Source organism: Neltuma alba, unplaced genomic scaffold (assembly GCF_004799145.2).
Source record: "Neltuma alba isolate B1F8T4 unplaced genomic scaffold, ASM479914v2 tig00003812_pilon, whole genome shotgun sequence".
In the NCBI taxonomy this organism is placed as follows: domain Eukaryota; kingdom Viridiplantae; phylum Streptophyta; class Magnoliopsida; order Fabales; family Fabaceae; genus Neltuma; species Neltuma alba.
In genome coordinates this window covers 1-19,479 of record NW_021633435.1, presented here as the reverse complement: position 1 = coordinate 19,479, position 19,479 = coordinate 1, and the positions used below count along the sequence as shown (strand labels likewise).

The 19,479-nt window shown below is 36.1% G+C and overlaps 4 protein-coding genes, 1 long non-coding RNA gene and 2 other non-coding genes across 7 annotated transcripts; 4 read left to right on the top strand and 3 right to left on the bottom strand.

Annotated features, from left to right (window-relative positions):
* Positions 1–1,408: 1,408 nt before the first annotated feature.
* Positions 1,409–11,182, top strand: LOC114742566 (agamous-like MADS-box protein AGL29). Its single transcript, XM_028930792.1, has 3 exons — positions 1,409–1,669; positions 1,724–1,965; positions 10,932–11,182. Exons 1-3 carry the CDS (start codon positions 1,409–1,411, stop codon positions 11,137–11,139), a joined length of 711 nt encoding a protein of 236 aa, XP_028786625.1. The 3' UTR covers positions 11,140–11,182.
* Positions 3,968–5,168, bottom strand: LOC114742568 (mitochondrial inner membrane protease subunit 1). The gene is made up of 4 exons (XM_028930794.1): positions 5,092–5,168; positions 4,785–5,009; positions 4,505–4,615; positions 3,968–4,424 (listed from the first exon to the last, which is right to left on the bottom strand). The coding sequence occupies exons 1-4, from the start codon at positions 5,161–5,163 to the stop codon at positions 4,383–4,385; spliced, it is 450 nt and encodes a 149-aa protein (XP_028786627.1). The 5' UTR covers positions 5,164–5,168; the 3' UTR covers positions 3,968–4,382.
* Positions 8,569–9,899, bottom strand: LOC114742567 (mitochondrial inner membrane protease subunit 1-like). Its single transcript, XM_028930793.1, has 4 exons — positions 9,607–9,899; positions 9,295–9,519; positions 9,017–9,127; positions 8,569–8,926 (listed from the first exon to the last, which is right to left on the bottom strand). Exons 1-4 carry the CDS (start codon positions 9,706–9,708, stop codon positions 8,885–8,887), a joined length of 480 nt encoding a protein of 159 aa, XP_028786626.1. The 5' UTR covers positions 9,709–9,899; the 3' UTR covers positions 8,569–8,884.
* Positions 10,531–10,602, top strand: TRNAP-AGG (transfer RNA proline (anticodon AGG)). Its single transcript has one exon. It is a non-coding gene; the product is annotated as a tRNA-Pro (tRNA).
* Positions 10,653–11,007, bottom strand: LOC114742569 (uncharacterized). The gene is made up of 2 exons (XR_003739892.1): positions 10,923–11,007; positions 10,653–10,818 (listed from the first exon to the last, which is right to left on the bottom strand). It is a non-coding gene; the product is annotated as an uncharacterized LOC114742569 (long non-coding RNA).
* Positions 11,183–14,699: 3,517 nt separating the features above from the next.
* Positions 14,700–14,779, top strand: TRNAL-UAG (transfer RNA leucine (anticodon UAG)). The gene has a single exon. It is a non-coding gene; the product is annotated as a tRNA-Leu (tRNA).
* A 984-nt stretch (positions 14,780–15,763) lies between these two features.
* Positions 15,764–19,472, top strand: LOC114742573 (LRR receptor-like serine/threonine-protein kinase FLS2; the record flags this gene model as incomplete). The annotated part of the gene is given in 8 exon segments (XM_028930797.1): positions 15,764–16,011; positions 16,013–16,556; positions 16,559–17,314; positions 17,317–17,777; positions 17,779–17,971; positions 17,974–18,510; positions 18,513–18,944; positions 19,456–19,472. Coding segments are annotated over 8 exon segments (3,153 nt in total), but the record flags the coding sequence as incomplete, so codon positions are not given.
* Between the last annotated feature and the right edge of the window lie 7 nt (positions 19,473–19,479).

Here is a 19,479-nt window from a genome sequence, read left to right as displayed (position 1 = left end):
AAATTTAACAACTCGGGTGATGAGAGGAGTAATTCAATTTACTAAGCCATGGCCCTAGTTAAAAAAGACATTTTCTATGAAATTTAACACTACTTTCGGTTCTAAATATATATAAGAGCTAGTTGTATATCCTAAATATAAGATTTCAATCTGTTTTGTCTCTCAAATTTATAATGTATTTTTTTTTTAAAATATCCTTACTGATTATAATGTGTTTCCACAACCAAAGGTTGTTCCAATGTACTCTATGATTGAATAAGAATAATTCAGAAAAATTAACACATATTTATTACAAGTAACTAACTTAACTAATTTTTTTAGGATCTATTTGGTATGAGGCAAATGGAGGAGAGGGGAGGGCCAGGGAGAATTTTTTTTGATAAGGTTGATTTAAAAAATTAAAAAGTCAGGTTAAAAGCTTTTAATTAATTTTTGTTACTTTTTTATATTGTTTTTTCTCTTTATTAAAGTTTTAAAACACCACTTCTCTAAATTTTTTAAATAAAGCTCATTAAAATTTTTCTTTCCTTTCACTTCTCTCAATTTTCCTCATACCAAACAGTACTTTAATTTCCTCAAATTGGTTATCTGGCTCTTATATTAAAGATGAAAGATAGCATTTTAATTTTATTCCTCTTTCCTAACACAAAGATCCCTGGATTTATTTGCTTCAACGAAAGAAAGTCACATGATTTATATTTAATTATAAAAATGTTCAAACTCTTTTGAATAAGTGATAAGATAGTTTTTATACAAAGCAGCCTCTACTCCCTTAATTTTTTGCATGCATGCTTTCACCCTGTCCTCATGGTTCCATGACCAATAATGGCAGCCCAGACGAATCCTTTACACGAGTTGCACAGAAACATATCCAATTTTTAAAGACCTCAAAAGTGGAATACTAAATATTTGTGCAATGTATGTACTGAACCATAATGAAAAGCCAAAAAAATAAAAATCCTGCAGTTCTTTACTTTAAGCTGTTGAAGGAAAAAAAACCGATAAAGGCATACCAACTTTATTATTTTCCAAAATCCAAGACAACTGAATTGAAAAATGCCAAACCATATTTAGGTAGTGTTTGGATAAAAACCAAACCATGGTTTCAGAAGTGCTTTTACGGATTACGAAATAAATATGTGGAGGAGGTTACCTCGTTTTGCGGAAAAGTGCTTCTGAAACCATGGTTTTGGAGCACCCAAACAGAGCCTTAGTGTTGATTCTTCAACCTATGCAAGTAGGGGAAAAGTAATTAAACCAATACCATCATAGCCAAAATGGCCATAAATAGTAATAATAATCTCATATTAGAAACATTAATTTCAGTGTCTTTTCTTTGTGTATATATACCATACATTCCTCCATCCTCAAAGTCAAAGAGAAGAAGAAGAAAGTGGTCACTGAGCCAATGGGTCGTCGGAAAATCAAGATGGAGATGGTGAAGGACGCAGCGTCGAGGTTGGTGACGTTCTCAAAGCGCCGGAACGGGCTCTTCAAGAAAGCGAACGAGTTAGCAATCCTGTGCGGCGCCGAACTCGCCATTGTGGTGTTCTCGCCAGGCGGCAAACCTTTCTCCTTCGGCCATCCGTCCGTCGACGTGGTGACTCAGAGGTTTCTCCGGCACCTCCACGACGAGGAGGACGAGGACGAGGAGGAAGCGAAATGGCCGGCTGGTGGGACCTCCTCCTCCTCTTCTTCGAAGAAAGCTTCTCGAAAAGCGGAGAAACTGAACAAGCGGCTAATTAATCTGACGAGGCAGCTGGAGGAAGAGAAGAAAAAAGGCGCAATGCTGGACAAGGCGATAGAGGAGAAGATGGCCAAGTACGGGCTGGGGCCTGAGAGCGGTCCTGATGATCTGAGCAAGCTGGAGGGGTTCAAGCGGTCGCTGGAGAAACTCAGGGAAGACGTGAAGCTGCGGAAGAGAGAAATGGAGGCTGCGTCGTCTTTGCTGGTACTTGCAGAGAAGTTACAGTTGAAGGAAGACGGTAATGTCGCTGAAAGTGATGATGATGATGATGGGGCCTGTGCTTCGGATGGCGGCGAGATCAAAAATGGAAACTAACAAATTTATTTTGGTATTTCCATGTCTGTCTTCTGACTATTCTGTGACTGTGTCTTGTTGGAGAAGGAAGAGGGGTGATGAATAAGGAAGGTCGTTGGAGAATGTGAAACGGAGGCATTAATTGAGCTCATTTTTGGTCGGAGGACTTGTTCGGCTATAATGTGATATCTATAATAATAATAAAGTCGACTTTTGTTTATGAATAATTTATAAGTATAGCGGCCTCCTTCAAACTTCATTATTATTTTGTTATAGTATACTATGCAACATTAAGAATTTACGATATAATATTTAAAACGTTGGCAAAAATACATATAATATTTAAAAAAATTTTCCAAGTTAAAATCTGAATATAAAATATGTAAAAGGATGGAAAATCTGGTTATGCCTTTTTAAAAGGTGCAAATGCAGTTCAAAGAGATGGGGGATTGAGAGTAATGCATATTTTGGTTTAAGAGATATGTTGGCTTTCTTATTAATTAATCACAACCTGAAGCTCTTTAATTATGAGAGACTAATTATCGATCCTCCATCTTTCCTTTCTTTTTTAAATCTGTTTTCCTTCTTTCTTCTCTTTTTTTGGGGCTACAAAAACAAGCACCCTTCCTTTCTTCCTTTCTTTCTTTTTTAAGTTGTACCAGGTTTGCCGCTGGTAATTTATTTATTTTTTTAATTTTCTCTGAACTTTTAGGCTCTTTTGAACTTTAAAATTATAAAAAAAAAATCTGTAGTTCATGATTTAATAGGATTAGCCTTTTCTGGTTAAAAAAAAAAGAATTAGCTATTTTTTAATTTTTAAAATGAAATAAAGGACATATTTTCTATTTGATGGTACATTTAATTGTTGGGAGCCATGAATTTTTTATCAGGCGACATTCAAAATTAGAAGCGTTAATTAATAACTGAACAATATTTTAAATTGTTGGTCTCTGTTGGTGATAACTGATACACCATGAGCGAGCTCTGATAAAAATACATGTAGGTTCCTTCTCTCCCTCTGTCTCCCGGCCCAATATGCATGTTGTTCCCCTGTACTATTGTAGCCTCAAACATTTATATGGTAGCTAATTAACTTTTTCTAAAATACACCATCATTTTTTGGGGAAAAAAAATTAAACTTTCAATTAGAATAATTAAATTCATACATGGATAGGATTATACAGAAACAGTCACTTCATTTAAAACTGCTCTAGTTCCAGACAGGATAATGTCGAAATAAGCATAACAAGCGGCACAACCCACTCAAATCAAACCAACTCAACCCAAAAAAATCACAAATAGCTTGCTCCACTGCTGGAATAAACATTATCAAAAGCGCCAGGTAGTAAAGCCTCGCCCTTTCATCACTGAGACTCGAACCACAATGAATAACAAATCCCCCAACTAGTTCAGGAGCCAATATCTTGATACACAAAAGGTCCAAGAGCACTGACTCAAGATGGAACTGGTGCATATCGCAGAACTAGGCATAGAAAATCCAATCTGAAACCACACCTTCGCGAAGCAAAGAAATCAATGAGGCTGTGGGGAGCTCTCTGAAGCAAAAAGATCTTGTGTTGGAGAATGTCCGTTTTGGAATTTGCATCTTGTGGGACATCAGGATCATGGTGGTATAAGGGAGCTCACGTGTGTATGGAGTTTGACAGTCTTTGAAGGTTAATGACACAGAGGTTGTCTAGCACGTTTTTGCTTAATACCTAGTTCTGAACTGACGAAAACTACACCTTAAATATCAGAATACATGGTAACCAGAGTTTCAGAATACCTTGAACATCTTCCCATGAAAAAAATACCTAAAACCTCAAAATGGAGATTCCCCGACATCTGTTCTTGTCATGGTTTTCATTCATCAAAGCCTCCAGGCATGTCTGATTTTTGACTGAGAAATAAACAGAACAGTAAGAGTGGTACATAAAAACATTTCATACTAAGATTAATAAAATGCTAGCTGTGCCCGGACCTCCTCATTTTTAATAATCAGCTTCTTCAATAGGACAACAATTTAAATGTTAGGACATCAAATGCTCTTCCGCCAAACTTTATAAGCTAATCCTAGCATACATATAAAAGAATATGCAATCTTGCTGAAAATAACTCATTGCAGGCGTTTATGTTCTTAGTCTGATGCACAGTTACTGAACCATGTCCCACGTCACAGCCTTTCATCTTATGGGAATCACCAGTTTTACAGCTCCAAGGACGAGAAACGGCACTTCGCAAGTTAAAATGAAGCTCAGGCCAGTATAAACCTTTAGGAGTTGAACAAAAAAGAGTGGTAATATTGCTAAGGAATTGTGCTTCTCATAGCTGAATTCTTCGGTCAGTTTTTGCCCAGGGGTCCAAAACCTCCAAGTGGCCATAACTAGGGGCAAAATAAATAGAAGTTTAGTGGCGAAAAACAGTAGAGAAAAAAGTGAGGGAACACAAAGAAAGTGAACTTACCCTCCAAAAGACCTTGGCATAAAGAAGACCATAAGGAACAGAACCAAATTGTCTTGAATCCCTGGAATTATATATGTTATCCCCCTGTACCCAAACGTGCCCCTTGGGAACCTAAGCAAGAAAGGCAAACACTCAACAAACAAAATCTCCATAACCAACCACGAAGATACAAACCAACAAATTCGAGAAGTTCAAAACCATCGAAATATCAACATCACTCTTCAAATAATCCTTCTGAATCAACTAAAATTGAAAAATGTGCATGAGAAATTAATGTTACCACTATAGTCTCGCATTTATCACTGTTCCTAGGATCGACGAGAAATGTGACACTATCACCCTCCAATCCAAGCAAGCGCTTGGTCAATAAATTTCGAGGGTTTACAGGTGACCGCACCAAGACAATATCCCCGCGCTCAACTTTACCAAAACGCAGGGAGTTCCTTTCGGTCAATAAAAAGGTAGCCATCGGACCCATTGTCGGAAGCATGCTAGGACCACCGACCTGCACATTCGAACCAGCTCTTTTGATGCTCTTTATCCTGAAATATAATCCAAACAAAGAGGGGCGGGGGGAGAGAGCTTACAATAGCGGGGTCTATGAGATAGGTGGCAGTGACATGAAGGCAACAGGAGATTTTGACAAGTGAGAATGCCATATGCCCTAATACTTTGGGGGTGAGTCCAATTTGCTCCAGATTTCTCCAAACCATCGTTGCCCTACTTCTCGCTCTGACTGAAAGGCCCAGAAACTCCTATGCACGCAGAATATCAAAGCTTTGTTTGTTCACCGTCAACAACAGACCACGCACACTTGAGGACGCCGCCGCCGGAGTCGGAAGCCCAGGGACTGCGGCAAGAGGATCCGTTCTCTTCTCTTCAGCAGGCGAGGGATTTTTTAGTGCCTTACAAGTTTCAACCCCGTCTCCCTGTACTGGTTTCCCATCCCGTAAGGGTATGTTTGGCTCAACTAGAGGAAGGGGAGGGGAGGGATTTTAATGGAGGGAAGGGGAGGGGAGGGGAGTGGAAGGATTTTAATATTATCTTGTTTGGATTTATAAAAAAAGAGGGGGAGGGGAGGGAAAAATATTTTAATATGAACAATTTTGTTCTTATTTTATTTAAGGCATGGGCATAATTGTCACAACATGACAAAATATAGACATAATGATTACAACATGACAAAATATAGGCATAATAATCATAATATGACAAAATATTGCCTTTTCCCTCCAAATCCTCCCAATTTTGGAGGGGAGGTTGAGGAGGGGAGGGGAAATTTTAAAAAATTTTCCCTCCCCTCCTAAAATTTGTGTGTTGCCAAACAAGGGGAAATGATTAAAATCCCTCCCCTTCCTTCTCAAATCCCTTATACCAAACACACCTAAACGAGCGTTTGAAGACCGTACACCAAGAACTTATGATATAATTTTATAAAATATTTAAAAATTTGTTGACATATTTTTTTTCCTCATTTATTATTTATTTCTTATTTAAACTTATAATAAAGGAGGAACCGTGGTATAAAAATACAATCCAAATGATCCAATACAGCGTAAAGAAGGATAAGAAAGCCACTCGAACTCTCGGCTTGATTGGGGGACACTAACAGGGTCTCCACTAATTCACGAGCTCGAAACGGTGGAAATGAATCAAAAACAAAGGGAAGAGAGGGATTAGGACGAGGAAGCATCAGCTAACGGAGATTGAAAGATTGGGACGCCGAAGAGAGGAGTCACGTCGCGCCAAGCTTAAGCAGAGACAGAGCGTCGAGTGCCGACACCCACGACACAAGGCCGCCGCCGCCGCTAACGCCGAGGTCGGGAGCTAGAGAGCAGGGTGGCAGCGACGAGTCGCGATTGTGAAGGTGAATGAGAGACGAGGGTGAGAGCCTGTGAGAGACTGAGAGTGAGGGGCGGCAGAGGGCAGACTGGTAGAGGAAGGGAGGGAGGGAGGGACTGAAAGTGAGGAGCAGCGGACTGATAAAGGAAGAAAGGAAGGGAGAGGAAACTTCGTTCAAGCCTTCGTGGGGCGGGGGGCTTAAAAGGTAAAATGAAAAAAAAAATAACGAGCTGTTAGGCTGTGAAAATGGTAACCGTAACTAACCTTTTCGTGGCGGTCAACCCGGCTTATTGATCCTTCCATCTTCTGTTTTTTTTTTTTTTTTAAAAATCTGTTTTCTTTCTTTCTTTCTTCTTTTAAAGTAGAAATACAACCATGATTCCTTTCTTTTTCAGCTGAACTTTATTGTTATTACTTTTTAATGCTTCGGGACTTTTGCTTATTGGCCGCTGGTAATTTTTATTACTTTCTCTGAACTTTTACGCTCTTTTGAACTTAAAAAATACTTCTCCAATTCCAAATATAAAATTTTTATACGCACTAATATAATGATTTTATATTTAGAATCTGATGAGTATAAAAAAATTAATATGCACAAAACTCTCATAAATTTTGGATTAGTTGCATGTTACGTCCCTGATCTTTAAACATTTTTAAAAAAAGAACTATTTTAGAGGTATCTGTATTTTTTTTAATTTTTAATTTGATACCTATATGTTTTTTCTTTTAATTAAATCTTTAGTTTTTTTCCCCACTAACATCGTTAATCCTTACATACAGATTAAAAATACTAATAGAACAAAGTTACTAGGGTTAGTGTTGCTAAAAAAATAAAATCAAATTATTTACTTAAGAGAAAAAAACACATAATGATTTACTTAAGAGGAAAAAAAAACACATAAGTATCAAATTAAAAATTAAAAGAAAATATAGGTATCTCCAATATTATTCCCAACATTTAAATTAATGATTCTAATGTTTTATATTTTGACTATCAACTCTCCTGCTGTAAGCATATTAATGTTTTGATGATGTAATATAAATTTTTATTTTTATTATATATTATTTCAATTTTTTTAAAAGATAATATTTAGCAATTGGCAAGTAATTATATATATTTATACTTAAAATAAAATGGTAAAAAATACAAAATACTCAAAAAATATTTAAAATATTTATTTTACAATTTACTTTTTTAAATAAAAAAGTAGAAAATATTCAAATTTACATGTCAACGCCAAATATTATTTTTTAAATAAAATGGTATATAATAAAAATATAAAAATTATGACACGTTAAAACTAATTAATTTTAATAATAATTTTATGGTAATGAAATATCTGGATCCTTAATTTAAATTTTTAAAGATTAAAGAGGAAATGCGCAACTGATTCAAAATTAGAAGAATTTTATGTATTTTAGCCTGAAAAAAATTCTATAGTTAATGATTTGATAAAATTAACTATTTCTTTATTTTTAGACGAAAGGAAAGATATATTTCTATTTAATGGTACATTTAAAAATTAGGAGCCCTAAAATTTTTACCAGGCGATATTCAAGGTGATAAGCGTTAATTAACAACAAAATAATAATCTATTGTTTGTTTCTGTTGATGATGCATCACGAGCAAGCCCTTAAACAAATATACGTAGCTTCCTTTTCTCTTTTTTGGGCCAAAATGCATGTTGTTTCCACCTATAGAATGTAGTTTTCCATCCTGAAAAATTTATATTAACTAATACTACCTCCACTCCTAATTATAAAATTTTATTTATAAAGTACAAATGAGATTTTATAAATAGAACGAGAAGTAGTAACCAATTGAAACATTACTAGAACCACAGCCAAAAATTCAGAGTAAATGGAATCACAATTTCAAAATCTTGTGGTTCAAGCCTTGAACGTCTTCCCGTGAAAAAAATACCTAAAATCTCAAGTTGGAGATTCCCCAGCATCAGTTTTTGTCATGGTCTTCAGTCATCAAAGCCTCAGGGCATGTCAGAGTTATTAAATTGGAAATGATTTTATCTTGAGAGGAGTTTTGCTTAGATTTGTGTAAAAACATCTTTTTTAAATACTCTTTTGAGATTTACAAAACTCTCCCTCATGAGATAAACAGAAAACTAAAAGTGGTGCATAAAAACGCTTCATACTGAGATTGATAAAATGCTAGCTATGCGTGGACCTCCTCATTTTTAACAACCAGCTTCTTCAATGGGTAGGACATAAAATGCTCTTCCACCAAACTTTATAGGCTAATCCTACCACATACATATAAAAGAATGTGCTATACTACTGAAAATAATTCGCTGCAGGTATTTCCGTGTTTATTCTGATGCACAATTCCTGAACCATGTCACACGTCACTGCCTTTCATCTTTCATCTTATAGGAACAACGAGTTTTACAGCTCCAAATAGGTGAAATGGCACTTCGTGAGTTAAAATGAAACTCAGGCGAGTATAAACCTTTAGGAATTGAACAAAAAAGAGTGGTAACATTGCTAAGGAACTGTGCTTCACAAAGCTGAAATCTTCGATCAGTTTTTACCCATGGGTCCAAAATCCCCAAGTGGCCATACCTGGGGGCAAAATAAATAGAAGTTTAGTGGCGAAAAACAGTAGAGAAAAAGTGAGGGAACACAGAAAAATGATGGAAGAATAGAACTTACCCTCCAGAAGACCCTGGCATGAAGAAGATCACAAGGAACAGGACCAAAATATCTTGAATCCCTGGAATTATATATGTTATCTCCCCCTAGCCAAACGTGTCCCTTGGGGACCTAAGCAAGAGAGGCAAGCACACAACAGAAACAATCATCATAACCATCCAGGAAGATACAGATTAACAAATTCGAAAAGTTCAAAATCATCGAAATATCAAAATCACTTAAAAAAATCCTTCTGAATCAACCAACATTGAAGAATGTGTATGAGAAATTAATGGTACCACTACAGTCTTGCGTTTATTACTGTTCTTAGGATCCACAAGGAATGTGACACTATCACCCTGCAATCCAAGCAAGCGCTTGACTATGAACTTTTGAGGGTTTTCAGGTGACTGCACAACGACAATATCCCCGCGCTCAACTTTACCAAAACGTGGGGAGTTCCTTTCGGCCAATAAAAAGGTAGCCATCGGACCTATTGTCGGAAGCATGCTCGGGCCATAGGCCTGCACATTCGAACCATCCTTTTGATGCTCTTTATCATGAAATACAATCTAAACAAGAGAGTAGAGAGAGGGAGAGAGAGAGTTTACAACAGTGACATGAAGAGAAAAGGGGATTTTCACAAGCGAGAATGCCAAATTCCCTAATTCTTTGGCCGTGAGTCTAATTTGCTCCAGATTTCTCCAAACCATCGCTGCCTGACTTCTCGCTCTGAGTGAAAGGCCGAGAAACTTCTATTCGCGCAGAATGTCAAAGCTTTGCTTGTTCACCGTCAACAACAGAACACGCACACTTGAGGGCGCCGGCACCGGAGTCGGAAGCACAGGGACTGCGGCAAGAGGATCCGTTCTGCTCAGCGGGCGAGGTTCGAGGGATTTGTTAATGCCTTTCAACCGCCCGTTATTATTATTCCACTTGCTTTTCCCAATGCAGAAGCAGCTCGTTTCCGCTTCCCGCAAACGAGCGTTTGAAGATCGCAATCACGTGCGGTTCGCGTTTTCCTCTTCAAAGGAGAATTGCAGTAAGGTGTTAAGGGAGAATAATTGAGCAGCTTATAATCATAAATTACAAAATAGAAAATGATAATTCTATCATAATTTTTGATGGGCTGCGTTAGTTTAGAAATTAAAATTACTACCAAAAAAATTAAATTTTTTTTATTAATTATTAATTTATATATTGATTGTTAGTTTCAATTTGTAATGCGCCACGAGGGATATTTCAAAAGCATGTTGTAACAAATTGGTTTTTAACCAAAAAAATGAACCATTGCGTTTATAATATTTCTCAAGGTTTTAGCTTTGCCTTTTTTTTTTTAAAATTAATTTTCACACCATCTTTAATAATTAATAGATGGCCCAAAGAAGCAGTTTATGATATATAGAATTTTTTCCTGCATAACATTCTCATATTTTTAGCGTTCAAGATGCTCAAATATTAGGGCCCTTATGGTTCCGCGGACGACATTAGATGCATAAAGTGAAACCAATAAAAGGATTAAACGCCGCGCCGATGGGCATTTGGTCTAGTGGTATGATTCTCGCTTAGGGTGCGAGAGGTCCCGAGTTCAATTCTCGGAATGCCCCTCCACTATGTTTGTCCTTTTGTTGTTTCGCCCTTTTTTGAACATCCGGGATTTTCACGAAGATGTCAACTTTATTACTGTAAATTCATTAGATTACACATACTGATGCCTGTATCCAACTTTAAACATACTTTAGTACTAGCTATATCAAAACCCAGATCTTTATCGCCACGAGTCATTTATTAGTTCCACTAGGCATAAGAGCAACCACCATAACCTGCAAGAGAATCAACTGGTTGAGCTCAGAATCCAAGCAATCACAAGACCAAGCTGGGCCAGTGTATAGATTTAAAAAGAAAGAAGGGCAGGTAGTGTACGTACTTGGGTTAGAGAGAACAAGAAGAGCAGAGGCAGAGAAGTCACAGTTCCAAGAGTTCCTTCCCATGTCAGCATAGTACTGATTCATAACAACGGAGGCATGGTTGATGAGTGTGTTAGGGAAGAAGCAGGCTCCGCCTTCCTGAATCAGCCTGCACGAATCCCTCACGTGACTGCATGCATACGTAATATCTGCTTCCAGCTCCGCTTCACTTGCTGAAGGCCTCGCCACACACCACTTCCTCTCGTTTTCCTGCTTCCATATATACAACCCATCATATATCATCACTAAACAAATATTCCCGGAAACAGAAGAGTCTTGTGTTTTACTTTCACCTGTCCGTTGCCCATCTTCACATTCCCACCTGCAGCACCAACCAAATTTAAAATCACTTAGCTAGATATACAGTCATACACACACACACACGTACAACAGGCCAATCATATATAATATATATGGGCGAGACGCTGCTAGTAATGTATAATATGACCTGAGTTGAGAGTGAGCAGGAGAAGGAAAATGAAGAGAGGTGAAAGTGGAACTGGAAGAGACCCAGCAGATACAGCCATGTTGAACAGCAACTCTCTGAGGAGTGAAAAGAAGCTCGCTATATGATTAACCAATTGCTGTGGAGTGTGATGTGATACTGAGAGTCTTGGGGCAAGGTATATATAGAGGTTTTTGCATATGTTGCTGTGCAACAAGCTGGATTGTCTCCAAGGAATACTGCATATCCCTGCTTGGTATTCTTGAGTTGAGACAGTGCAGATAACAAATTAAATGGAACATATATGAAAAGGAAAGGTTTAATTAGGGTTCATACAGAGGTTGATCTTAATTGGCAAGAGAGTCGGGTCAGGCCTATTAATAGTATTCCTCTGTTATCTATCACATTCATGTTCTATATATAATTGTTGAATTTATAAATATAAAAATGAATTAATTCAATACACGCCCACGCAAATAAATAAATAAATAAATAAATGGAGAAGGTTTTGCTTCCTGTAAAATCTTCCACTTCGAATTATTCAATGGTATTGCTTAATGAATAAAATCTAGTTTTTATAAAATCCACTTTGAATTTTTGTAAAATCTAGTTTGAGCAGCATATAAGTTTTTATATATATAATGAATAAAAAGAAGTATTAATCAATTCGCCAAAAAAAAGAAGAAGTATTAATTACAAAAATTATGTATTAACTCCTATAAGATGTGCTTATGTTTTTCCAAAATCACTTACGTTATAGATTAAAAATGCCATTAAATATTTTAAATGAGAATATACCAAATAAAACAACTTTATAATTGAACTAATCATCATGTCTAAAACTAAAATAAAATCAAATTTCTGCGGACTAACAAACTATGCCTCTCAAGTCGCAAGCAAACAACCTAATGTGGTTGTGAGTAATCAGTTTTAATTAATTATTTACATGCTCGAAGTTGCAGAGAAGTGAGCCCCAGATTGAGATTGGAAAAACGGAAGCTTCCTGGGGAAGAACATGCCATTTTTAATTCTCAAGACCCAAAATCACACATCGGGTTTGTTTCACATTTCTGTCCTTCAGAAACTGCAGCTATGCATGACAAATTAACATAATTTTTTTTTTTTGGGTTTAGAATGATGATATTTTTGGAATTTATTGCCATTGATGTGTCTTGCGCCTGTTAACAATATGGTTCTTTTCTTATCTGTTGTTTGTGTTGATTCTTTAGCTTACGCCTGTTTTGTTTCTTCTCTTTCTTTCTTTTATTTCTTTAATTCTCTGTTTATGCTTTCTTCTTGAATAAGAAAATATTCTTATTCATAGGAAGTTTCATACTCCTCCGATCTTTAATCCTTAATGTAAAATCTAATTAAGAAGTTAATGTTAATTTGTTTTATATATAAAATTTATTTCATATATTTATCAACTTTTCTCAATTTTTTTTTCAAATTAATTTTATTGATATTCTTCCAACAACAGTTAAATAGAAGAGGAAGGAGGAGAATCAAGAAAGATGCGGTGTTTTAGAAATAGCATATCACATAACTAACATCTTTAATTTATTTAAATTAATTAATTAGAGTTTATTTTAAGGAGCATAGAAGTACATATTAGGAATCTTGTTTTATAAGAGAGAATCTCAAAAAAAATATTTTTGAATTTTAAAATTTCAAATCAAACTTATTCATTACACTTTAATAATAATCAACAATATTTGAAAAGCAAATAACAGCACATTTTTGTAGTCATTCCCGATTTAAGATTTTAAAATTTTAGAAGTTTTTTTTTGGAATTTTTCCTTTTTATATTTACATTCCACACATACCGAATCATGTATTGTTTTAAAAAAAAAAACTATAAATCACTCTAACAACACATTAAAGAGTATAACACTCCTTCTTTTCATCAAAAAATATATCTCACTCGAATTGAGGAAGATCAATTAATTTATAAAATTTATCTTAAATTAAAAAAAAAATTTGCCCTTATTAAAATCTGTTTAGCATGTCTCCTCTTTCTCTATCCAATGCGTACTCCTCATAAATAAGAATAAAATTGAAAAATAGTGATTAATAATTCTGCATGCGACTTATACATGAGCCAATGGAAGACTACTTCTAGAAGGTATGCATAATATTGCAACTTATTATTGGCTATTGATTAATCCCACTGATGAAATCATGCACATGATTGTTTCATTGGCTTAGTTGTCATTTATTGTATGTCTAACCTATAATTAATGTTCACTACAAGTATTAATTTATTTGACTTAAATTATCTTTTTTGGGTCAATAGATTATGTTATCAGTATTATTATTATTTTTATCTTTTTGCAAGCTTTTGAAGTAAAAGGGTTACACTCAATGTGGTTTTAGTCCGATGTTTACAAGGAGCTAGTATTAGTAATCTATTCTGCATCCGATTATATTATTGACCAAGTCAAATTTGTCAGCTATATTATATCATGTATAATATGCGTACACAATGAGGATTACTCTAGTTTAATTTTGCATTAGAAATGCTAATTCCCTTGCCACCTACTGGATTATTGTTTTTAGTTAGTAGCTTAAAGGAACCTATATAAAATTAGAATATTCTCAATTATGTTTGGAAAATTTGCATGTTCTCTTGAAGCAAAGGTACAGATTCGATGACCTTTTTTTTTTTTTTTGGTTACAAGCCTTACATGTAACATATTGATTTGATCTGCATGAGAAATGATATGGATCTCATTAATTGAAGATATATTTTCATTAAAAAAAAACCTTAAGGAATATATAAAAATGTCTTGTTTTGTTAATTTAGCAAAGCAAATAACTTAATCAACTAAAATGAGTTTTGAAAATTTGACCAAACCACAGGCTATTGTATATCTCAAAATGGCTATTTCTTGATATCTGAAAATGAGTTATTTTATAAACTACTATAATTTACAAGATATTTATAACTGGTATAATCTCCTGTGTCATGTAATTTTTACTTATCCCGACTCATCAAAATTCTAATTTTGACTATCTGATGCATAATATAATCTAAGAATGGCAACACATATTCTGTCTTTTAATAGGAAATTTCACATAAAACATCAATACAAAAAGGAAAATTATAATTCAATAATTCCATAAATAAAATAACATTTTTGCTATAAAACTATGGGGAAAAAAAATCATTAAAAAATTTTATGAATCCAAAGTGGGAAGACATCCCCTGCCCTACATTGGAGAAGGGAGAGCGAAACAGTTGGTTAAATTGCTGCATATATTATTAATCATATGAAGGGCATCGTCACCTGACAGTTTGGCCGAGTGGTCTAAGGCGCCAGATTTAGGCTCTGGTCCGAAAGGGCGTGGGTTCAAATCCCACAGCTGTCATCGATATTATTATCAATTTTTCCTTTCCTTAATAATGTTTTTATCTGCTGCTGAGTGATGCGAGATGCCAGTAAAAACAATGTCTTAACACTACAGAGTTGTTAAAGCTTCTATCTGTACTGCCGACTCAGATATATGCAAGATTCCACTAAAAACAATGTCTCCTTCTCTGACAAATGAAGTATGAATGAATGGAATTCACTACAATACAACGACCTATCGCTCCACCACTAGTTTCTCTTGGTCAAAGTATGTCACCAACCTTGTTGCCAACTTGTTTAATGATGCATATCATATGAGGACCCCACTCTACCCCTCCATACCGCGTTTCATACACCACTTGCAGTTGCAGCTTTGCTTCCTCTCTATTATTATACTACTATTTCTCATATCTAATGCTCCTATTTCTCTATACTCATATTATCATATATTAGTCCACTTGCTTCCCTGTTTTTCTGGGTCATCACTTCCACGTGTGTTAACTAATATTCTACTCAAAACTGGAGCTTTTGCGAAAATCTATGGTCATACTTGTTGATTAATTACGCCCATGGGTTGGAGAAAAATGTAGACCAAACTTGAAACCCTTAAGTTGAAAGTTCATTGCACCAACCGTCTAAGACACTATAATTGCTGCATTTGTTGATATTGGGCTCTGAATATGGATAACATGCCTGCAACTTCTCTCTCTTTCCTGCTATTACACCGTCATCATTATCTAAGGTCTCAATCTGCGTTATGATTTATAGGAGGCAGCTCGTTTGGCGATACCGACATGAACTCAAGAAGTCAGCTTCAACATGGTCAAGTCTTTGTCCAAACAATAAAGAACTTCGTCCTTAATCTCTGCTAATCATTTGACCCACCAGCATGTGATGTGTGAAAACTGTCACAAATGGGTTCATTGCTCTTCTGGAAGTCAAAACTTCGTCTATATAAAGGCATTTTCTAGTTCAGCTTTCACCATATCTGCAAACTGCAGCTGAGTCTACCCATCTTCTATCCTTCCTTCAATTCCGATGCCTCCAAAGATCAGTTTGACTATACTCATAGTCTTGTTCATTTCCATTTCAAATATACTTTCAAATGCTGAATCAAGCTCCCTGGAAGTTGAAATTGAAGCTTTGAAAGCTTTCAAAAGCTCTATCACTCACGACCCAAATGGAGCATTGGCAGATTGGGTTGACACAACCCATCATTGCAACTGGTCTGGCATTGCTTGTGACCCGTCTACAACATGTTACCTCACTCAGTCAGGTTGGCCAAAAGCTCCAAGGTAAGATTTCACCATTCCTGGGCAATCTTTCTGGCCTCCAGATTCTTGACTTAACCTCAAATTCATTTTCTGGGCTCATTCCTCCTCAGCTCAGCTTTTGCTCCCAGCTTTCTCAATTGGTTCTTTTTAACAACTCTCTCTGGGGTCCAATCCCATCTGAGCTAGGAAACTTGAAAGGCCTGCAGTATTTGGATTTGGGTAATAACAATCTGAATGGAAGCCTCCCAGAAAGCTTATTTAACTGCACCTCTTTGCTAGGTATTGCTTTTAATTCTAACAATCTGGATGGTAAAATTCCTTCAAATATTGGCAACTTGGTTAACGTTACGCTAGTCGCAGGATTTACTAATAAGTTTGTTGGATCTATTCCTCCTTCAATAGGTAAGTTAAGGGCTTTGCAATCTCTAGATTTTAGTCAAAACCAGTTGTCAGGAGGCATACCTAGAGAGATTGGGAACCTCGGAAATTTAGAATATCTTGTTCTATTTGAGAATTCCTTGGTTGAAAAATCCCTTCTGAACTTGGTCAGTGCATGAAGCTAGTGAACCTTGAACTATACACAAATCAGTTGTCTGGAAGCATTCCTTTCGAGCTCGGAAACTTAGTTCATTTGGAGACATTAAGGATATATGGCAATAACTTCACCTCCACAATTCCTTCTTCCATTTTCCAGCTGAAATTATTAACCAACTTGGGTCTGTCACAGAATCGGTTAGAGGGAATAATATCTCCTGAAATTGGATCTTTGAAATCACTTAAAGTTCTAACCCTGCATTCAAATAAGTTTACTGGACAAATTCCTCCATCAATCACAAACTTGACAAACTTAACATATCTCTCAATGAGCCAGAATCTCCTTTCAGGTAGACTTCCTTCCAACATAGGAGTGCTTCATAATTTGAAGTTTCTAGTCTTGCACGCCAACCGTTTTCATGGTCATATCCCCCCTAGTATTACCAATTGTACTAGTATGGTGAATGTAAGTTTAGCCTTTAATTCACTAAATGGGAACATTCCTGAAGGCTTTTCAAGGATGCCTAATCTTACTTTCTTGTCTTTTGCATCAAACAAAATGTCCGGTGAAATCCCAGATGATCTCTTCAACTGCTCAAATCTTCGAACTCTAAGTTTGGCTGAGAACTACTTTAGTGGGATGCTAAAACCTATTATCCAAAACCTGTTCAATCTCAGGATGCTTCAGCTGAATTTAAATTCTTTCACAGGGCCTATTCCACTTGAAATAGGGAATTTAAATCAACTGTGACATTATCACTTTCTGATAATAGATTTTCTGGTCACATTCCTTTAGAGCTATCCAACCTCAGTCTTCTTCAGGGTCTATACTTGCATGGGAATGCATTGGAAGGAACAATACCAAATCAGTTCTTTGAACTAAATCAGCTAACAGAGCTTGAGCTACATGAGAACAAGCTGGTTGGTCAAATCCCAAAGGCTTTCTCCAAGCTTAAGATGCTTTCTTACTTAGACCTCCATGGGAACATGTTCAATGGATCAATTCCAAGAGAGTTGAGACAGCTCAGCCAGCTCTTGATGCTGGATTTGTCACAGAACCACCTGACTGGGTCAATTCCTGGGGATGTCATCGTATATTTTAGAGGCATGCAGCTATATCTCAATTTGTCTCATAACCACTTTATTGGAAGTATACCGGAAGAGCTTGGTATGATGGAAATGGTACAAGCCATTGATTTTTCAAACAACAAATCTATCTGGTGTCATTCCCAAGACACTTTCAGGGTGCAGAAATCTATTTAATCTTGATCTTTCAGGCAACAATATCTCAGGTCCTATTCCAGAAAAGGCTTTCAATCGCATGGACTTACTTCAAAGCTTGAACCTTTCAATGAACCAATTAGATGGAGAAATCCCCGAGACATTGTCAAAGCTCCAGCATCTTGTTTCTTGGATCTTTCTCATAATGACTTGAAGGGATCTATCTCTGATAATTTTGCCAACCTCTCCAATCTAAAGCTTCTCAACCTTTCTTTTAACCAACTTGAAGGTCAAGTTCCATCAAACGGAATATTCTCACATATAGATGCAGCTGCATTGATAGGAAACCCTGCTCTTTGTGGAACCAAATTTCTGATGCCATGCAGGGAAACAACTAAGAGATCTCATTCATTATCCAGGAAGAGCATAATTATTATTGCCTCACTTGGATCGGTTGCTGTCCTCCTAATTTTGGTATTGGTGACTCTATTTCTCATACGACAGGCCAGATCACGTCGTTCTAACAAGCTTGAGAATCATGGAATACCAAACTACACATCGGCTTTGACACCTGAAAGATTTGATAGAAAGGAGCTAGAAAATGCTACTAGTTCTTTCAGCTCAGATAACATCATTGGAGCTAGCAATTTGAGCACTGTCTATAAGGGTCAATTGGGAGACGGCAAGAAAGTGGCAATAAAAAAACTGAACTTGGACTATTTTCTGCAGAATCTGACAAACTTTTCAAGAGAGAAATAAGCACCTTGAGCCAACTAAGGCATAGGAATTTGGTCAAGGTAGTGGGTTATGCTTGGGAGAGTAGGAAAATAAAGGCTCTAGTTTTGGAGTACATGCAGAATGGCAATTTGGATAGCATAATACATGAAGAAGGGATGGATCGATCTAGATGGACATTATCTGAAAGGCTCAACGTTTTCATGTCTGCTGCTGATGCATTGGGTTACTTGCACTCTGGTTATGATATTCCAATTGTGCATTGTGATTTAAAGCCTTCCAATATTCTTTTGGATGGAGACTGGGTGGCCCATGTGAGTGATTTTGGGACAGCTAGAATGCTTGGTCTCCATTTGCAAGATGGTGCTTCTGTGTCCTCGTCAGCAGCTTTCCAAGGCACCGTTGGTTATTTGGCTCCAGGTAATGTCCTTTTTCCAAATGCATTGGTTATTCAGATTAGACATGTTATCATTTTGAAAATATTAAAAGAAAATGGGAGAGTAGAACAAGGATTGACTATACATGCATGGATGCATGGGCTCGAGTTGAAAATACAAACAAATTAAAGTGTCATTCTTTGTTAATTAATTAATTTGTAATGAAAAATTCAATTATATACTAAACAATTAAATAATTTAGCAATTATTTTCAAATTATATGAAAATCGATACTATTAAACATTCATTTCTTGCAAAAAAAAAAAAGGGGTATTATTGTATCCTTATTTTTTAATTTAACTTTAAAAGAGAGCTTCAGCTCTAAATACAAAGGCCAATCAGAGAGCCCATTGCTTAATAACCAACCCAACTTTTCAAAACCCAAAATTTAACTCTCAGGCATTGTTTTTTTTTGTTTGAATCTACCAACATTTGTGGCCATAATTGTTGGTAATTTTTGATATCTGACCAAAGCTACTTTGATTTATTTTCAGAGCTTGCGTACATGAGGAAAGTAA